The sequence below is a fragment of the Ambystoma mexicanum genome, chromosome 2p (assembly GCF_040938575.1).
Source record: "Ambystoma mexicanum isolate Mex_15411 chromosome 2p, UKY_AmexF1_1, whole genome shotgun sequence".
Classification (NCBI taxonomy): domain Eukaryota; kingdom Metazoa; phylum Chordata; class Amphibia; order Caudata; family Ambystomatidae; genus Ambystoma; species Ambystoma mexicanum.
This window is the reverse complement of record NC_090923.1, coordinates 226,957,118-226,975,185: the sequence shown is the minus strand read 5'-3', so window position 1 is coordinate 226,975,185 and position 18,068 is coordinate 226,957,118. Positions and strand designations below refer to the sequence as shown.

At 48.5% G+C, this 18,068-nt stretch overlaps 1 protein-coding gene across 7 annotated transcripts in view; it reads left to right on the top strand.

Annotated features, from left to right (window-relative positions):
* Nucleotides 1-18,068, top strand: part of ITPR1 (inositol 1,4,5-trisphosphate receptor type 1) — a 3,145,915-nt gene that overhangs the window by 2,737,425 nt on the left and 390,422 nt on the right. For all 7 annotated transcript variants that reach the window (XM_069643506.1, XM_069643503.1, XM_069643505.1 and 4 more), the window contains one exon: nucleotides 12,728-12,864. In XM_069643506.1, the coding sequence (XP_069499607.1) occupies nucleotides 12,728-12,864 (137 nt within the window). The remainder of the gene's footprint in view (nucleotides 1-12,727; nucleotides 12,865-18,068) is intronic.

The window sequence follows — 18,068 nt, the reverse complement described above, 5'->3', positions numbered from 1 at the left end:
AGAGTGTGAGTCTTTTCCCCACTCGTACATGTGTTTTGCAGTGTGTGTTTTTACCATTTGTGTGATCTTGGGCACTGGAGCCTCACCTACTCCATGAGCATCATTTTCTTTGTGTTACACAGCACCTTCAGTGCAGTAACACAGGGTTGTCTTTTAGACTTCCCCATGACTCCATTTTTTCTGGGACTGACTACTGTCTCCCAGAAACATGTAAAGTTGCCATTAACTTTATGTAGTCTCTTTAAATCACAGACCCAGTAAAAACCATCTTACATGGAGTATTGGAAAGGGTTAATTCCTATCCCCTTTTGTCTGTGTCTCTTGGAGCATTGTTTCGCTCCCTTTACGTCAAGACTTGGCTGGTGGCAGTGGAAACTAGCCTAAATTTTCTACCGCGGTTATCTTATATAACCATGGTATTGTTTCAGGCTATTCTATTAGCCTCGAACATAAACCCGCTTGACCAAATACATTTTATTTTGGCTCCGGCTGGGTTTATTCGCCATTTCTTTTTGTTAGTCTTTCTCATGTTTTTCTCTACGCGCCAAACCGGGGATGATTCCTTTGTTCGCCGTCTTTTCGCAGGCTTCTGCATAGAAGCCCTCCTTAAGGCGCCTGAGAGCCTAGGTAGGCAGGATGTGAGGGTGGCCTCCTCGGACCCCTGCCATGGGTTCCCTTGGTAACCCAAGTCGCACTCCTGTTTGATTGGCTGAGGGGATTGTCCTTTGCCAGGACAGCCACCCTGCTGTGTGATTGACAGCCAGGCTGTATGAATGGGGGAAAACTGCAAGAAAAGTAGGTCTCTGGGACTGGAAAGGCAGAGTCGCCACTGGAACGAAAGAACCAACAACGAGCTGATGGAAGAGGACCCCTACAACGACTGAACCGCCCGGTGAAGCCCTGCTGTGGGTCCGAATCTTCAGAATCTAACGACAGAGAAGATCCTCCAGGAAACTTCTTCCCTTGAGCTGGTGGGACCAACCAGTTCGCCCAAACTGTAAGCCAGGACCCCTCCTCTGGTCGAATTCGCTGTATAGAGCTACAGTGGGCCGGATAGGAAGGAAGGTCGGACCCTGCTTGGGTTTTAAGGAGCGCATCTTTTATTTGTTGCTTTGCTCTGCTGGTGTTTTTTTCTCTGGGTAGTGCAGGACCCTCCAGACTTCCTACTTCTTGTCAGTCCGACAGTCGCTTCAGGAACCGTGAGCCTGCAGGAACTACCGCCTCAGCTACAGCTTCCTCTCCGTTTTAATGTACTGTGCAAATCCGGTTGATCGTTTCGTTTAACCGTAGTGAAAGTGTTTGAAATCTTTCTCCAATCCGAGGGCTTGTTCTTCTCTTCTCTTTGAACTAACTTTTCTATCAACCAACCTCGTCCGGTGTTAGGGGTAATTCTCATTCTATGGCTAATTTCCCTTACCTATAGAGTCCCCCAGCAGCTTTGCTGGATTTGAAGGGTTTGTTTCTTTTTTCCTGCTAAGAGTGAGACTCTTTTTCCCACTCTTAGGCATTTTTGCTATGTGTGTTCTAGGCTATTTTTGTGTTTAATGCCTATGGGATCTTTCTCAACCCCATAGGAACCATCTATATTCACATGTGTTACACAGCACCCTCAGTGCAGTGACACAGGGGTGTTGTAGCGACCCCCAAACATAGACTCCATACCCTGGGACTGACTACTGTCTCCCAGGGCATGTAAAGTCCCCATTGACTTTACTAGTCAAATCCTATGAACTAAACCAGTACAACCCATCTTACTATGGAGGTACTGGAAAGGGTTAATAGTTTTTTCCCTATGTTCATTTTCGAGAGGGTACCGTACAGTCCCTCTCTCAAAGGTTTCTGGCTGGTGGCAGTGGTTACTACCATAAATATTCGACCGCAAATATTTCCCTATGGGATGTTCCCATTGTTCGAGGCTACCCATTTTTCTGACAGCCTCTAACATACCTCCACTGCATTTTAATATTAACTTTGCTCCGGTAGGTTTTATTTGCCATAACTTTAATATAACTTCTTTCTTGTGTCTTACTCTAAATTCCTAACGCAGGTCGGGGATCCTTTGTTCGTCCTTTTGGCCGGCTTCTGCCAAGAAGCCCTCCTTTCTGCGCCACTGAGTCTGGGGTGGGTCCATTGTGTGGGAGGGGGAGTAGGACCCCTGGACAGGGTTGCCTCAGCAACCCATGTCGCACTCTATCCTGATTGGCTGGAGGGTCTCCCGCCAAGATGACCACTAGGCTGTATGACTAGGGATCTTTTTGCATAAAAGCAGGGTCCTGAGGACTGGAAGAGCAAGACGTTGCCACTGGAACTAAGAAGCCGAAGATAAGAGAAGCCAAAGACATCTACAACGATTGAACCACCGGTGAAGCCCTGCTGCAGCGTCTCACCACTTTTCTCCACACGACGAGAGAAGATCTTCATCTGCAAGAGCCTTCTTCCCTTGAGCTTGTGGGGCCAACCAGTTTGCCAATCGCCTTCCAGGACCTGCCTTGGTCGAATCTGCCATACCCTGTACTCTGAGGCCGGATAGCCAGGCACCAGTCCATCCAGACTGCGATTTAAAGGAGCGTACCTTTTATTTGTCGGGCAGCACAGCGGCTGGTTTCATCCCTGGGTAGTGCAGTAACTCGAACCTTCCTCCACGACGAGAGCCTCTCTTCCTCTGCTGGATCCCCCGAAATGCAGGAACTACCAGGAACAACCGCCACCGGAGGAGCCACGTCTTGATTTTAAAGGTTCATTGTTCCGCCAGGCCGCCCTTTCTTTGCGGTAGCACTAAAGGGATTTTAAATCCTTTACTTACCTGTTGGGTTGGCCGCCTCTCTCCCTTAACATTGTCTATTCACTTTCTGCGTCCACCTTTTCAATATCGTTAACCAAAGACTTGACTGCAGCTACAAGAACATTTTGCTCCTGGGCCCTTGCCCTGTACCACTAACTCTGGCACAGGCTTACTGACTCTGGCTACATTTGTTAGACCTGCCTTCTTTAGATTGATTCTCATCTAGAACTGTGTGGTGCACCAATTTCTTACAATTACCCTTTCCTTCCCTTTTCTAAACCTTGTGAAATGCCATTTTGCTCAGTTTTCATTTAAGTATTGTTTATACTGATGCACTGTCTTGCTTAAACTGGTTCACAAACTTAGGGGAAGTGTTGCTAGGGTGTGTAAGAGACTATTTCTATATAACTTGTGCTTTCCCTCCCTTGTGAGGAATTGTTAGAGGATCCGTTGTGTGTAGTTGTCACTGTGCCGGTTTGCTCAGTTTTTACTCTGGTTCACTTGGTCTACAATTTAACTTGGGAGTGTGTATATTTTTCCTTTGACTTAATTTAACTTGCTTGATGACTGTGATACATGTGTTTTATTAGAGGTGTAAAAAATAAATACATAACTGCTTTTTAATTTAATACAAAGCTTTGGTCAGTGTTTCCTTGTGCCATGGTCTTGTAGGCCTATTGTGTAAACCCTGAATACTGCTCATCTCCCTCTTGAGATATGTCTTACTGCTCAGCCACAGCTACCAACTAAATCTTTTTGGTACGGACTGATACCAAAGGGGATTTATTGCTCTCACCTGTAGTCCTAATCTTGTGTAGTGCTACCTAAGGGAACTGCGCATGATTCTGCCTAACATCCGGAAACCGTGCCACGAACTTTACCGCAAACTACCCTGAACTTTGTGATCTTGAGCAAAAGACTTTTGACCCATTGACTTTGGCCTTAAGCCTTTTCTACCTGATTCTATCACTGTAGTTCCTCTTGTTCAATTGCCCTGAGTACCTACCTGTTGGTTTGATTCATTTTCTAATAATTTTGTCTTTCCCTCCCTTTTTAAATTGCTGGAGTGCCATTTTTCTCCCACTTCATTTTGTGAGCTTAACCTTCCTGGAATTTAAAGGACGTGGTGTGGTGTATTAAGAGTGTGATTTTTAGACTGCGTATAATAGTGTAATGTTATAATACTGAAGAGTGAAATAAATGTATATTCTTTTACTTGAAAAACCTGAGTCAGTGTTTGCCTGAATCATAGTAATTGCTGTCCTTTGTGTAACTATCTGATACTGCTCACTTACTTTTGAGATAGGTCTGGCTGCTCAGCCATCGCTACCACCTTAACTGTGGAGTACGGGCTTGTACCAAAGGTGAATTTGTAGTCACTTGTAGTCTTAATTGTGTGGTGTTCCAAATGGGTACTGCATATAATTCTGCCTAACATGGGACATGTCAGGTAAACTGCTCTGGTGTTAGTCTGTTGTCTTGCGTGTTCATGTCGGAAAAGAGGCAGGGGGCAGTGTTTTGGAATATCCTACATGGTAGGATGGGGAAAATGACCTTTCATCCAGGTGATCCTCCCTCACTAGTCCACCCCCAGGAACTGGATCCAAAAGCGATGGCAGTGTCCTGGCCACCTGGATGATGGATCCCCGGGGACTAGACGGGTGGACACCTTCAGGTTTCTCACACAGTATAAAAGCAAATGAACTAGGTTCTGCCATTGGCTGGCGAAAACATTCTGGACCCTGTCACCTGTCCTCTGGATGACATACTGGCCTTTTCAGCACACCTGGCTCGTTCTGAAGTTCAGGTGGATGCTTGCTGCACGTATTTGGTGGCCATGGTGGCTTAGAAGAATTCCCCTGAGCATGGGGTTTCGGCAGCCAACCCGGGGGTGAAGGCCCATCTTAAGGGGTTGTCTAGGCTTTTTCTCCCGGTGCATAGGCCACATCCGATCTGGGACCTCAATGTGGTCCTGGCAGCTTTGCAATGCAAGCCTTTCGAGCTGATGGCCTCTGAGGACATCCGCTTGGTGACGATGAAGACGGTTTTGTTGGTGGCTCTCACCTATGCGCGTAAAGTTAGTGAGCTGCAGGCGTTGTCTTTGTGCAAGCCCTTCAACGCATTTCACGACGACAAGGTCATCTTGCACATTCACCCAAATTTGTTGCCCAGGGTGGTCTTGCTGTTCCATCTGAATCAAGAGATCTACCTGCCAGTGTTCTTCCCGAACCCACCGTCGGTGGCAGAGAGGGCCCTTCATTCCTTGGCCCTCAAGAGGGTTCTGAAGTTTTTTCACTTTCTGAAGAAATCCTTCAGGAAGTCAGTGGAATTGTTTGACTTTTGGGGGTTCCTGCCACTGGCTTTCAGACTTCTCAGGATTCCAAGGCTTCCATCGCCCGTTGGATGGTCCAGGCCATTTCAGAGGCCTACACAGTCACAATTCAGAGACATGCTTCTTGATATGTCATCTGCAAGACAGCTTCTTGAACCACTCAGTCGGCCTTCTGTAGGCGCTGTTCGGTGGACACCAGCTCCAGGCACTTTGCAGTTTGGTCAGGTGGTTCTGAAGAACCTTTTCTTGTCTCACCCGCTAGTCCCTGGGTATCTGTCATCCAGGTGGCCAGGACACTGCCATCGCTTTTGTATCCAGTTCCTGGGGGTGGACCAGTGTGGGAGGATCACCTGGATGAGGGTCTTCGGGAGCGGAAGTGGGACATCAGATGGTGAGCTTACGGTATCCCCTTCCCTGTAACATCTTTAACACATCCTACCAGAAAGAATACTTAGGAACTCAACACCCCCTCCTTTTCCGACACAACCACTTTCCCACGGACAACTCCTTGTGAGCAAAAAACGGACTAATACCCGAGCCGTGTATCTGACTTCCATCACACTTCCCCACACGGATAAAAGGCGGAGCACGAAAGCACACTCTGAGCGAGGCAAAACACACGAGGAAGCAGAAGTTCCAAAATGGCAGTTTAATACAAGGCGGAAGACTTCAAGACCGAAGAGGATTGCAAAGAGGGAAGAGCCCTTGACCTTTTCACCGACAGGCCCTATCTTTCATGAGCCTTAGAGAATAGGAAACGTAAGACCTGGAATTAAAGCTTAAGAATCCTTCATTGTATGTCGGAGGTACCCGAGGCTCTCCCGTGTCGATAATCAAGGCGGGGAGAAGCGTTTTGCACCGTTGTATGATATGGCATTTATAACGCACCTGTTCACAAGTGTTTAAGTGCAAAAAGACAAGGCGGGGAAACGAAGGGGGGGACAAAAATACGATGTGACTTGCCCTTGTGTCATTTAGATCATGCACGCGCTGGTAGAGGGGATGAGAGAAGTGCAAAAGGGGTTGGAGGATGGAGAAGGGCAAAGGGAGTGAGAGGAAGAAGTGCAGCCAACGGGTGGCTAAGTGCCAGTAAACAGAAGGTTCAGCCAGCAGGTGGCTAATAAATGCAGAGAGAGGGTGGGCTGTAGGGTTACAAATACAGACCACAAGTGTAAGGGGGCCAGGAGGCAGTGCACGGTGCAACTGGACAGGCAAGGACCTGGTCCCAATTTCAGAGGGTGACCAGGTGCGTGGAACAGATGTGTCCGCAAAGAGGAAGGTTTTATGGAACCAAAGATGGTTTGACTCAAGCTTGAGAGAGGCAGGGAGGCTGTTCCAGATGGAGTTCCCACTCGAGGAAAGAGATCTGCCCCAAACCCTCTGCTTGGAAAAGCGACTGATCCTCACAGAGTTGGAGGTGGATGAGCGGAGAGATCGAGAAGGGAGATAGTTAGCAAGAGAGAGTTGGAGGTAATGCGGACCCAGGCCCCAGAAAGCATTGTGGACAATGCAGAGGGTCTTGAACTTGATCCTTGCCGCCACTGGCAGCCACTGAAGAAATTTCAGAGCTGCAGAGATAGCATCCCTAGGCTTGAGGCCAAGGACATGTTTTGCAGTCCTGTTCTGGATAAGTTGTAGAGGACGGAGAGTAGAGGCTGGAAGATATAGAAAGAGGCTGTTGCAGTAGTCCAACCTTGAGAGGACTGTTAGGCAGAATCCTGTGCAGTGCCCTTCGGGACCACTACACACGATTAAGACCACAGGTAGTAATACAAGTTTTACCTTTTGTACAAGCCCGTACTACTAAGTTATAGTGGTAGCAGTAGCAGAGCAGCCACGCTTATCTCAAGAGTATATGAGCAGTAGCAGAGATTACACAAAGGGACCACAATTCCTGTGACTCAAGCAAACACTGACTCAAGGATTCAGGTAAATAATATAAGTACATTTATTTTTAAAACACCAGTTATAAACACAAAACTTCTATTAACCTTTAGACAAAACCACACGTTAAATATACTACAACTAACCAATTCACTTTGTACAGTATGTCTCAACGTAAGTACCCTGTGTTTGAATGAACCGCTGTTATGAACAAAACTCGATACCGCGGGTATCCGCGATCACTTTGACAGTTCGGTCTACTAAATAAAAGCGTATCCGTGACATGAAATGCTACCGGGGCAAAAAGACGCTTAGCACCTGAGATACCCAGAGGGAGCTGGAGACAAAAATCACAGGCAATATTTAGGTTAGGCAGACAGCATCGAGAAACACCCACAAACAGGAGTTCAAAAAAAAGGGCTGGGGCCAGGGTTAAGTGATACCGGAGACCTGTTGCCGAAGGTCACACCGTTAGACAGTTCACGATTCAGCATAGCCCAAAAGTACTTTGATATTGTCAATGTTCGGAAGCAAAAGTTATAAGGAGGGAATACAAGGACGAGCCTTCAGGATGAAGAAAAGGTGCTTCCTCGAGCAGAACACAGTACCTTATTCCAATAGTGCAGCTGGTGCCCTGGCAGTTATTCCTGTTGGTTTCTGGAGCTTCGTTGTGAAGGAGGATGTCTGAAGGGGGGTCTGCACCACACAGGGATGAAGCCGGCAGCACTGACAACGAATAAAATGTGCGCTCCTTAAAAACAGGAGAGGCTTGGCAGGTGGCTATCCGGACCACTACAGCAGTGTGCAGCGATTTCGACCACGACGGAGACCTCTGTCTGAAGAAGATGAGCTGGTTATCCCCACCAGGCTCAAGGGAAGAAGACTCCGGACTGGATCTTCTTAGTCGTCGAAGGGTAGATAGCTCAGGACTGCAGCAGGGCTTCCCCGGGATGGGGTAGTTGCAGCAGCCGTCGTTCTCTCTGCTTCTCTTCGGTTCCTTGTAGTTCCAGAGGCGATTCTGACTTCTAGCCCAAGAGACCTGCCTTTTATGCGCAAAACCCCCATTCACACAGCCTGGCTGTCAATCACGCAGCAGGGGGGTTGTCCAGCTGGGGGGGTGGGGGGAGGGGAGGGCAGTGGGAGGGGGAAGGGGAGGGGGGGAATGGAGGGGAGAGAGGGAGGGAGAGAGGGAGGGAGAGAGGGGGAGAGAGGGGGGAGAGAGAGGAGGGGGGACAGAGGGGGGGGGGAGAGAGGAGAGAAAAAAGTAGTCCTGTGTACAAATGATAGCAGCAGGGATCCACTCTGGGAAGATCAAGGCTACACCCGGGACGGTTGGTTCTGGGCACGGAGAGGTTCTTGTAGCCATCAGGAAGGAGAGTGTCAAAGCTCGTGACAGAGATGGCCCTGAACCACGTCTCAGTCAGACTGTGGACATCCAGATAGAGTTCTTCCAGGAGACTGTGTTCTTCTCGAACCTACATTCCTTGGACCTCAGGAGGATTCCCAAATGTTCTCTCTCTCAGATAAAATCCGTCAGGGGCATTGTTTGTGATTTTTGGGGGCTCCTCCCCTGCTCTCAGGCTTCCAAGGCTTCCATCGCTCGTTGGGTGGTCCGGGCCTTTTCAGAGACTTACACAGCCATGGGCAAACCTGTTCCTGGAGGGATTCATGCCCATGCAGTCAGAGCTAAGGCCACGGCCATGGGCTTTCAGAGACATGCTTCCTGGGATGTCATCAGCAATGCGGCTACTTGGGCAACTCCGTTGGCCTTCTGTAGGCACTATTCGCTGGATACCAGTTCGAGGCGCGATGCAGAGTTTGGTCAGACGGTTCTGAGAAACCTTTCCGCTTCATCCTAGATATGAGGCAGGTTGTCACAGCTCCACCCTATGTTCTGGTTCAGTGGAATTGCCCACAAGGATGGAGGAAAGGGGACCTGACGTTAGTAATTAAAGTTACTCACCGTAGAGACTAGAGTACTCATAGTCCCCTTTCCTCCATACGTATCACCCACCTTCACCAGCTAGTATACCAAGGGCTAATATGTAGCGAGAGTAGCCAGGTATCTAAACGTCAGATGTGTTCAAGGGGGACTGATGTGAGGTGCCACAGGGCGGGGCCTCGGCAGGGCATTCGCCAAGCCGTGCCCTGCATGCTGTACTAAATTTAAAGGGGGAAGCAACATTTTTCATTGCCAAAGGTTGCGGTATCGTCCTCATGTTGGGCGACTACCACAAGGATGGAGGAAAGGGCACTATGGACTAGGAGCGCACTAGTCACTAAGTGAATAACTTCAATGTATTGCTTGTATTCCCTGTCGGGTCTGGATGCCCATTGTGATAGGGCAGTCCTCTGGAGTGTTCTGGTCCTTGCTCTCCTCCCATATTCAGATTTTCATACTGCTTTGGGAGTGTAGCCTAGATGGAGATTCGTAGGAGGACAGAATCCATTACAAGAACATATTACATACCCCTCTGTAATCTTCTTTCCGATGGCTGTTTCTTGCAGAGATTCCTAATCGCCCTTCCTACCTGCCTCTCTTGGCAATTGGCTGGTACGCTAATAGTTCTGCAGTCCATCAGCATTAAAGTGCTAGGGAGAAAGGGTGGAACTGAGGTCACTAGGCATGGCACCTCCATATATACTATCCCTGATGGCATGTCTGGCGCGGGGTGCGTAGATGCATCGGATGGAGCCGGCTCAGAGCCATGGTGCGCCACCTGGCGGCAGTTAAGTGTCCGAAGAACTGCTGCGCTGTGGATAGGATTTTATAGATGATCAATCTGTGGGAGGAACATCCATCAGAAAGAACATTACCGATAGTCAAGTAATTAGTTCACCCCCTCCCAAGAAACATGTTGATGGAACCAGAAGCCTTGACCGATTTTATTTTGACTGAAGTGTTCAAAATGAGAATTCCTTTCTGACCTGTTCTTATGTATTCTATTGTTTGTCTCATGTTTGCTTGGCCTCTTAAAACATTATCATTAACTCGCAAATATTCTTGCTGCGGATCCCTCTCTAACTCTGTCTCCTCTCAGGTGGCCTTGGAAAGGCAGACGCGTCCTGATCCTGACCTTGGGGTTGGAGTACTGCGGGAGGATCACCTGGGAGGAGAAAGGGCCCAGGGGTGTCAGAGGAATCCGTGGGATGGGCCATGGTATTCATCGTCCTGTAGGGATAATGATTTAGCAATGCCAAAGTCTGTAATGTCTTGTAATAAACATCTGGTTGACCCACATGATATCCATCCAAATATGGGTGACCCCACTCATACACCCCTAGTCTTGTAGAGAAATCAAAGTCCTTCTAGAGTTCGGGAGACCTAAAAAGCTAAGAACCTCCATTATACCCAAGGAGGCAGTGAAAGAAAAATTGGGAACAACATCGTAAAGGAATTGCCTTTTTCTGTACAATCAGGGTTAGTGACTAATTCTGATAAAGTTCCTTCAGAGAATGTTCTAAGGAACACATTGTTTGAATGTAGTACAACAGAAGTAAGAAATCATGATTTTTCCCTTAGGGACTTCAAGTCCCAGAATCACTTAGGTACTGGGACGAGGAAGAGGGCTGAAGAAGCACAATGTGGCAGGAGTGGTCAATTCATTAGTTTAGATGACCCACTCCTGAGGGAGACTGGGAGGCTTAAAAGGGCCCCCTTGGGGCAAGCCATAGAACAAGAGAAGAATGAGTTAACTCTGCTAGTGGAGAGCAGAGGATGTCAGAAACAGAAGGCATGTCGTTTGAGTTGACAGCCCAGACAGGAGCTGGAGGAAAGAGAGTGCCAGGACCATAGCAGGGCAGATTCCAGCTGCCGCTCCTGAGAGGTTCTGTATCCCCAGAAACCTGAAGTGCAGCGAACAGGAAGCATGCAGAAGGAAGGCTGTCCCTCTTGTGACCTCATCTGCAGAGGCTGCACTGCAGGAAGCATGCAGGAGGTTGTTTCGGGTGGCTGGTGTGCACCTTTGATCCAAAAGGCCAACTAGTGGCTGGTGTGCACCAGGGGGCCCCCAGAGCAAGAGAAGTTCCAGTGGAAGTGGAGCGAATGAAGGCAGACTTACTGGAGATGTTCGCTGCAGTGTGAAGAGCCGGTGCAGCAGAAGTCCTGTGGAACGTGAGGGGGACAGAAGCGCACGTCTGTACTGATAAGTGACCACCGTAGAGCTCTGTCCCCACTCGCAGGCTGGAAGCAGGCAAGCGAGTGAGAGGCACTCGTTTAGTGGTAGAAGACGTGCAAAGCAGCACTCGCGCATGAACAAAAATAATCCACATGATGTTTTTGAATACTGAACATATATAAAACAGCACTCGCATAAGAATGAAAGTGGTGTATATCTAGCTAGAGGAAAGCAGCCAAGACTTGATACACAAGAGCCAATTGACAGTAATCTTGAAAGTGGGAGTTTGTGGAAAACCCAACCAACTGTGGGGGGTGACTTTGAGTGTTGATGTCATTAAGCATTGCCCAAGCCAAGAGAGGCTAGAAATGAGATAAACACTATCTCGCCAATGTTACAAATCGCAGAAGGGGGCTACTGCAAGAGATGTGAACTCTGGAACTAAGTGCCCATATTGCATACAACAATTGGTACATGTTGGGAATCCCACAGCGTGTCAGAAGGAACCCTATCCCTGTCAGTCTGTAGTTGGTTGTTTGTGTAGTGGGGAAAGAAGAGTGGCAAAAAGGCTGCCCAGAAGGAAAGGAACATCTTTTGCAGAGAAATGTATCAACGTGAATCTTGTCTTTGCTAAAAAGGTTTTGAAACTCTTAAAACTGTGATTTGTTGAATGCTGAGAAGCTGTTGTAATCGCTTGTCAGTTGACCTTGAATATAAGAGCATTTGTTGTTGGGAAAAGTGGTTCAGGCAAGGGAGCAAACCCAAATGGCACACACCTGAAGATTGTAGGCCTGGCAAGGAGGTCATGAGAAAGTTTGCTATAAGCTGGTCCTGACAGCGACATTGTTTGTGCTAAAAGTACTGGAGGAAGAGCCAAGCAAGGCTGTTGTAAAGAATTTATGTGTCCTGGAGTTGTTAAGTGACAAATCATCCTGACCAATATAAACATTGCTGCTGTTGAGGAACTAGAAAACTGTTCAAAGAAGAATCATCATCATCTTGTAATCTGCATGTTGGAACTTTGTATTGACAAATTGAAGGTGCATCAGACTATATTGAAACTTTGTGGTGAACTTTGATTTCCTTGTGGAAAGCAGAATCACGTTTACAACCTGGAGAAGTTCACCCAGGTTGTGATCAGAGACTTTGGGTGCTTGGGTTACTTTAAGAACTCATTCATTGTTTTGAATTGCCATGTATTTCCATGTGTATCTGTTGTATGTATAAGTGTGAGCGACAGATATCCTTTATTAAGAGTGTTTTTCCTTTGTTTATTTTAGGTAGGGAAATCCTTGTCAGGTTAGGGGTAGTGAGGCATTCATCCAACCTCATAGTCTAATAAAATGGCTTGTATTGAGAACCTCACAACGTGGTCTGCCTCACATGTCTGACCCCTCACACTGGGTCTGTTCATATCTACAGAATTACATTGACTTATGTTATCTCCAACTTGTTGTCATTCCTGTTGATCACAATAATCTTTGTAATTTCTTTTCCTAACTTCCCCTCTGAAGTAATTATTCAAACTTGTTGGCTTATTGCAGTGACCCAGTGGAATGTACTTGCCTTGTGATTTCGTGTCGTTTGTGACCCTTTTTGGTGTCTTTATAGAGTTATCCATGGATGGTGACAGTGAAGATAAGGAGTACACCTGTGATACCCTGCTGATGTGCATTGTTACTGTACTCAGTCATGGGCTGAGGAGTGGAGGAGGAGTTGGTGATGTGCTCAGGAAACCATCAAAAGAGGTAAGTCCATCCAGCTGAAAGGATCCTGTATTATATGAATGGATAGGAATAGTCTTATTTAGTGATCCCAAAGTATTTGTTCTTCAGGATATCTTAGTTATCTTTACTAAGAAGTAGCCAGAAGCCTGGGCTGGTTGTGTGGGATATAATTTGGATACATTTCCTGCAATGTTAGTATTTTTACTTTGTCCCCTACCGAAGCAGTTAGTGTTTATGCCAAACATCTATAAAAATGTTGCTTTTGTGAAGCACAACTATTGAAAAGTGTTCAACAAGCCTCAGGAGACTCTAACCAACAAGTTTTACTAAAGCAGAATGACATTTTGAGATAACACAAATTACTTTGGTGCCCACAGTTATTGCGTGTCAGTTGATGGGCAAGAGGAGTTGATGGTAAACAACTATAAGATTGTTCAGTGGTGTTGATGGTACTTTTCCCACCAACGGGCTGGGCTGTGTCTTTACCAGAATATCTGTTGCAACTGTTGGTGGTTCTGGTTAGGGGCAGCAGAGTGGTTTGTCAATCGTTTATTCTGGCTTTCCCACAGCTTGACTTAAATTGGAGCTAGGTATTTCTGAAAGAATGCAGAGCCTCATTCTCCAGCATGGGGTCTGGCATGGACATGCTCATGAATATTCCCAGTCGCCAGGCTGGGAATCCCTGGGAAAAGAATAAACCGTTTCAATTTAGCTTTATTAATTTATTTTTGCATTTGTAGCAGCGCACTGAACCCTCAGGTATCTAGGCATGAGTTACATTATGACAAGGGGTGTAAAGGTAAACAAAGAAAGCAGGAGGGATATGTTAAAGACGTTCAGCAGTGATACAGTGTATTGGCTCTTGTGGAGCTTAGGAGAAAAAGCTAAGTTTTCAAGTTTGTCCTAAAGGTCCAGTAGGAGGGTTCCATTCTCAAGAACTTTAAAACTGTATTTCTCCTCTAAACCAATCAATGTCCTCTGGGTCATACTGCCCCCTTCCAAAGACAGTCCTCTCCCTAAGGTGCACCCTTGATGGCCATCTTCAGATTTTTACCATACGCTTCAGTGTTGCGAGTCCTCTTCTTGCTCTCCAAGCTATTTTCATATTTAGTGTTTTTCGGTCAAATTTTTTGTCGGTTTTTGACTGATTTTTGTCTTATTGCTCAACCACAGGTCGATTAACAGCAGCGTGCACCCGGTGTCGAGTTTCAAGAGGTCCCGGACTTGGGCCTACTTTGCGCCTTTCCGCCATGGCCGAGGAGAAGGAATGCGTATGTCAAAGATCGACACCATAAATGTCTGTATTGCCTGCATCCGGACCATCATAAAGAGGGATGCAAGGTCTGCCGGGGGTTTTCGAATAAGACGAAGAAAGACCACTACAGCAGGCTGTCGACGTGGTTGAAATCGGGCAAGGCCCCTGACTTTGCTTCCGGGCATGGTCATGCTTACCCCAGGACCGGCCGGTCCCACGAACAAACTCCCTTAGAAAAGAGGTTGAGGTCCTTTGAGGACACCTCGCCTGCAGGTTCCAAAAGAAGGCCATGCTACACAATGTTGATCCCACTGGTTTTGCAGCGGCTGTGGGTCCCAGCGCAGGAAAGACTAGGTCACAGTCAGACTACTTTTATGGTGATCCTACTTGTGAGGGGTGCTCCCTCCAAAAGAAAGCCATTGACTCCATCAAAACTCTGCTTACCACCGGCGGATAAGTCGTCGAAGAAATATCGAAAGGTGTCCCTTAGCTACCCCCCACGGCAACACTATTGTCATCTGCAGCTCAGCCGGCCAGAACAACTTGATCGAAGGCCACAACCACGTCGACGAAGGCTCTTGCTACCACCCCATCAATCACCATTATTTCTTAGTCAAAGGGGGGGTCGGCCACATAGGTGGTGTCCACGATCACGACGGCCACTCCTCAAGTGTCACTACTGCCCCAGTGTGAAGCAGCTGCTATGGTGCCTGAGAAGGCCCCTGGAATGGGGTAAGTTCCCCTGGCTGCTCCGCCCTAGAAGTCTCCGGCGGGAAGGGTAAATCCCCTACTGACCCTAAGAATATTACAGCTCCACAGGCTGCCCTGGAGAAGCCAGTGCGGATTTACATGAGCGCAGATTGGGGCGATGATAATCTGCCCTTAGACTATTAATCTGACCACGAATGGCGTCATGGACCTACCTCTAAGGGTGGCTCCCCGCAGAGGGACTCCGGTTCCCCACCTCGCCAAAGGAGCATCAGTCCGTAACCTCCACCACTCATTCCTGTCATGCCTCAACCAAGAGATATGTCCTTGGACATTCTTACACCAGACCCTGCACCGTCTAGGACTCCTCCAAGACCACCTGCTGAGAGTCCACTCTGGCGCAAGTCAAAGGACCTACCTGGTCCAAGGCGTCAATCAACACCTCCACCTCGAGATTTGACTCCGACTCGGGACCTGGCAACACACACGGACACGACGGCTACTGCGATGGACACAGACAAGACAGATGACTTTGTACCAGCAGACGGTGAACCTTTGGGTGCGGATGAACAGCACAGAGCCTCACTGCTGAATGAGGTTGGCTTGTTTCACAATATGTCCAGGGCCTCGGAGCTGTTTCATCTGGGGCCAGAGGAGACGAAATATGAAGGACTCCTTTATCAACGACGGGAGTCCAGACAGAAGACAATCATGCCCATCCCCTTGCTGGGAGGAAGGTTTGGCCCTAATGAAGACCCCAAGCACCGCTCCATCCAAGTGCGATAGACTCGAGAAGAAATACAGGCTCTCAGACTCAGCCTTTAAGTGCCTGAGATCTTAGCCTTCACCCGACACTGTGTTCTCAGCCGCAGCTAGGAAACGCTCAGCAAACCCAGCATCTTCATCCATGGTGTCCCCGGACCAGAAGGAAAAGCAGCTGGACACAATAGGGAAAAAGGATCAACATCACTGCTCCCAGCACTATTAAGGCAGCTAACGCCCTGGCCATTTTGTCCCGCTATGACCGGGAGTTATAGTATAAGCTGGGCCCTATTCTAGACCTTCTTATGTGACAATAAGAAAGTAGAAGCTCTGGTGCTGTTCCAGGAAGGTGAAGTGGCCTCGGACCACGCCATTACAATGGCAGTAGACATCGCAGACAAAGGTGTCTGGCAAATGGGCAACGAGTTATCTCTTCATCTACAGGGATGGCTCAAAGCTACCATCTTCAGACCGGACGTTCAGTCCAAAGTGTTGGACATGCCATTTGATGGTGGGACCTCTTTGGCAAGACCGCCGATGAGTCTCTGCAAGTTATCAAAACAGACAAGGAGACGGCATAATCACTGGGTACCCTGCAGCAATGTCCGTTCGTCCTTTCTTTCCTTGAGAGGAAAGTCCGACAGGTTCTGCAAGGGATATGCCACCCCTTATCGGCAACCTTCCTGTTACACGACGTAAGAGGTATACAGAGGTTGTTCGCAGGCATACAGCACCAGAGGACAGAGTTGGCGCCCCTTTCCCCGAAGCAGGCCTGAACCAGCCATGGACTTGGGCCCCCACTTGTGCACCCCAGTGGGAGTCCCGCTGGCAGGGTTTGTCAGTGCGTGGAAGTCCATTACCACTGACAGATTGGCGCTGGATGCTCTCAGACAGGGGCACACCTTGGAGTTCCAGCGCATGTGTCCTTGTATTCCCCTTGTGGCTCTACAAGAACAGCACATGACGCTGCTGCTGCAGGAGGTCCGCCCCATGTTAAAAAAGTGGGCAATAGAGCCAATCCCCGAGTGCCTCCAGGGCTCCAGGGAGTACTCCAGATACTTTCTGCTCTGAAAGAAGACGGGAGGGTGGAGGCCAATCCTAGATCTGAGACGCCTCAACAAGTACTTGAAGTCCCAGAAGTTCAGGATGATCACGTTGAAGCACGTGCTCGGCCGGCTGAAGCAAGGCTACTTCCTGGCATCGCTGGAACTGGAGGATGCCTACTTCCCCATCCACCAGAAACACAGCAAATCCCTGCGGTTTGTGGTCCCAGGGTGACACTATCAGTTCAAGGGACTCCCCTTCGGCTTGAAATCGTCCCAAGGGTCTTTACAAAGTCATTGGATCCAGTGGCGGTGCACCTTCACCTCGAGGGCATCCAGGTCTACCCTTATCTGGACGATTGGCTTGTTCGATCCAGCTCCCACGCATTGGCGAGCAAACACAGAGGATGTTCATCTGCTGACAGAGCTGGGATTTTTCATAAATAATCCAAAATCCTGCTTGAAGCCATCGCAGAAGGCTCTGTTTCTGGGTACCCGACTCCACACAGTAGCTTGTCTGGGGTCACCCTCGGAAGAGAGGGTGGTGGCCATCCTGGGGAAGGTACAGCGCCTGCTGTCGAGGTCGGCTGCTGGCCATGATATCCTCCTGCATCAGCCCCGTCCGCCTTTGCAGACTACAGATGAGGCCTCTCCAGGAGTTTCTTGATGCAAGTTTGCTGCAAGTCTCGGCATCCTGGATTAACAAGATCTCCTTCAACCAGGAGTTCTGACTCGCAATACAGTGGTGGGGCGTGCACCCTCACCTCATGAAAGGGAATTGGTTCCAAGTACCTCCATACCAGGAGATAGTCACCACAAATGCTTCTCTGGAAGATTGGGGAGCGCGCAGCTGACATTTGCACAGCGGAGGCTTCTGTCTACCAGCACAAAAGACCCTTCACATCAATGTCCTGGAGCTTCGGGCGGTGTTCTGGTCCCTCAAGTACTTCTTGCCATTGCTGAAGGGCAAGGTGGTGAGGATCTTCACAGACAACACCACCAACATGTTCTACATCCGGAACCAGGCTGGGACTTGCTCTCTGGCTCTATCCGAGGAGACCCAGGAGCTGTGGCACTGGGCCATTTGTCAGGTTAAGTTTCTCCTCCCTTTTCACCTGGCAGGCACCAAGATTACCATTGCACACACTGTCAGCAGGGAGCTACGTTCTTGCCATGAGTGGGAGCTTTGCCAGGACAAAGTGGATCTTCTATTCAGTGAAATGGGTCGGCCTCTGATCGACCTCTTTGCGACGGCGACGAACTCCAAGTGTCTAAGTTTCGCCAGCAGGTTCCCGCAGCTGAAAAGCATGGTGGATGCTCTCTCGTTCCTGTGGGAGGGACTCTTACCATTTCCTCTGGTCCCACTCCTACTACAAGTGATCAACAGACTCGGTGTCACTGCAGAGTGATGCTCGTCGCTCCTACGTGGCTGAGACAGATATGGTACCTGGACCTGC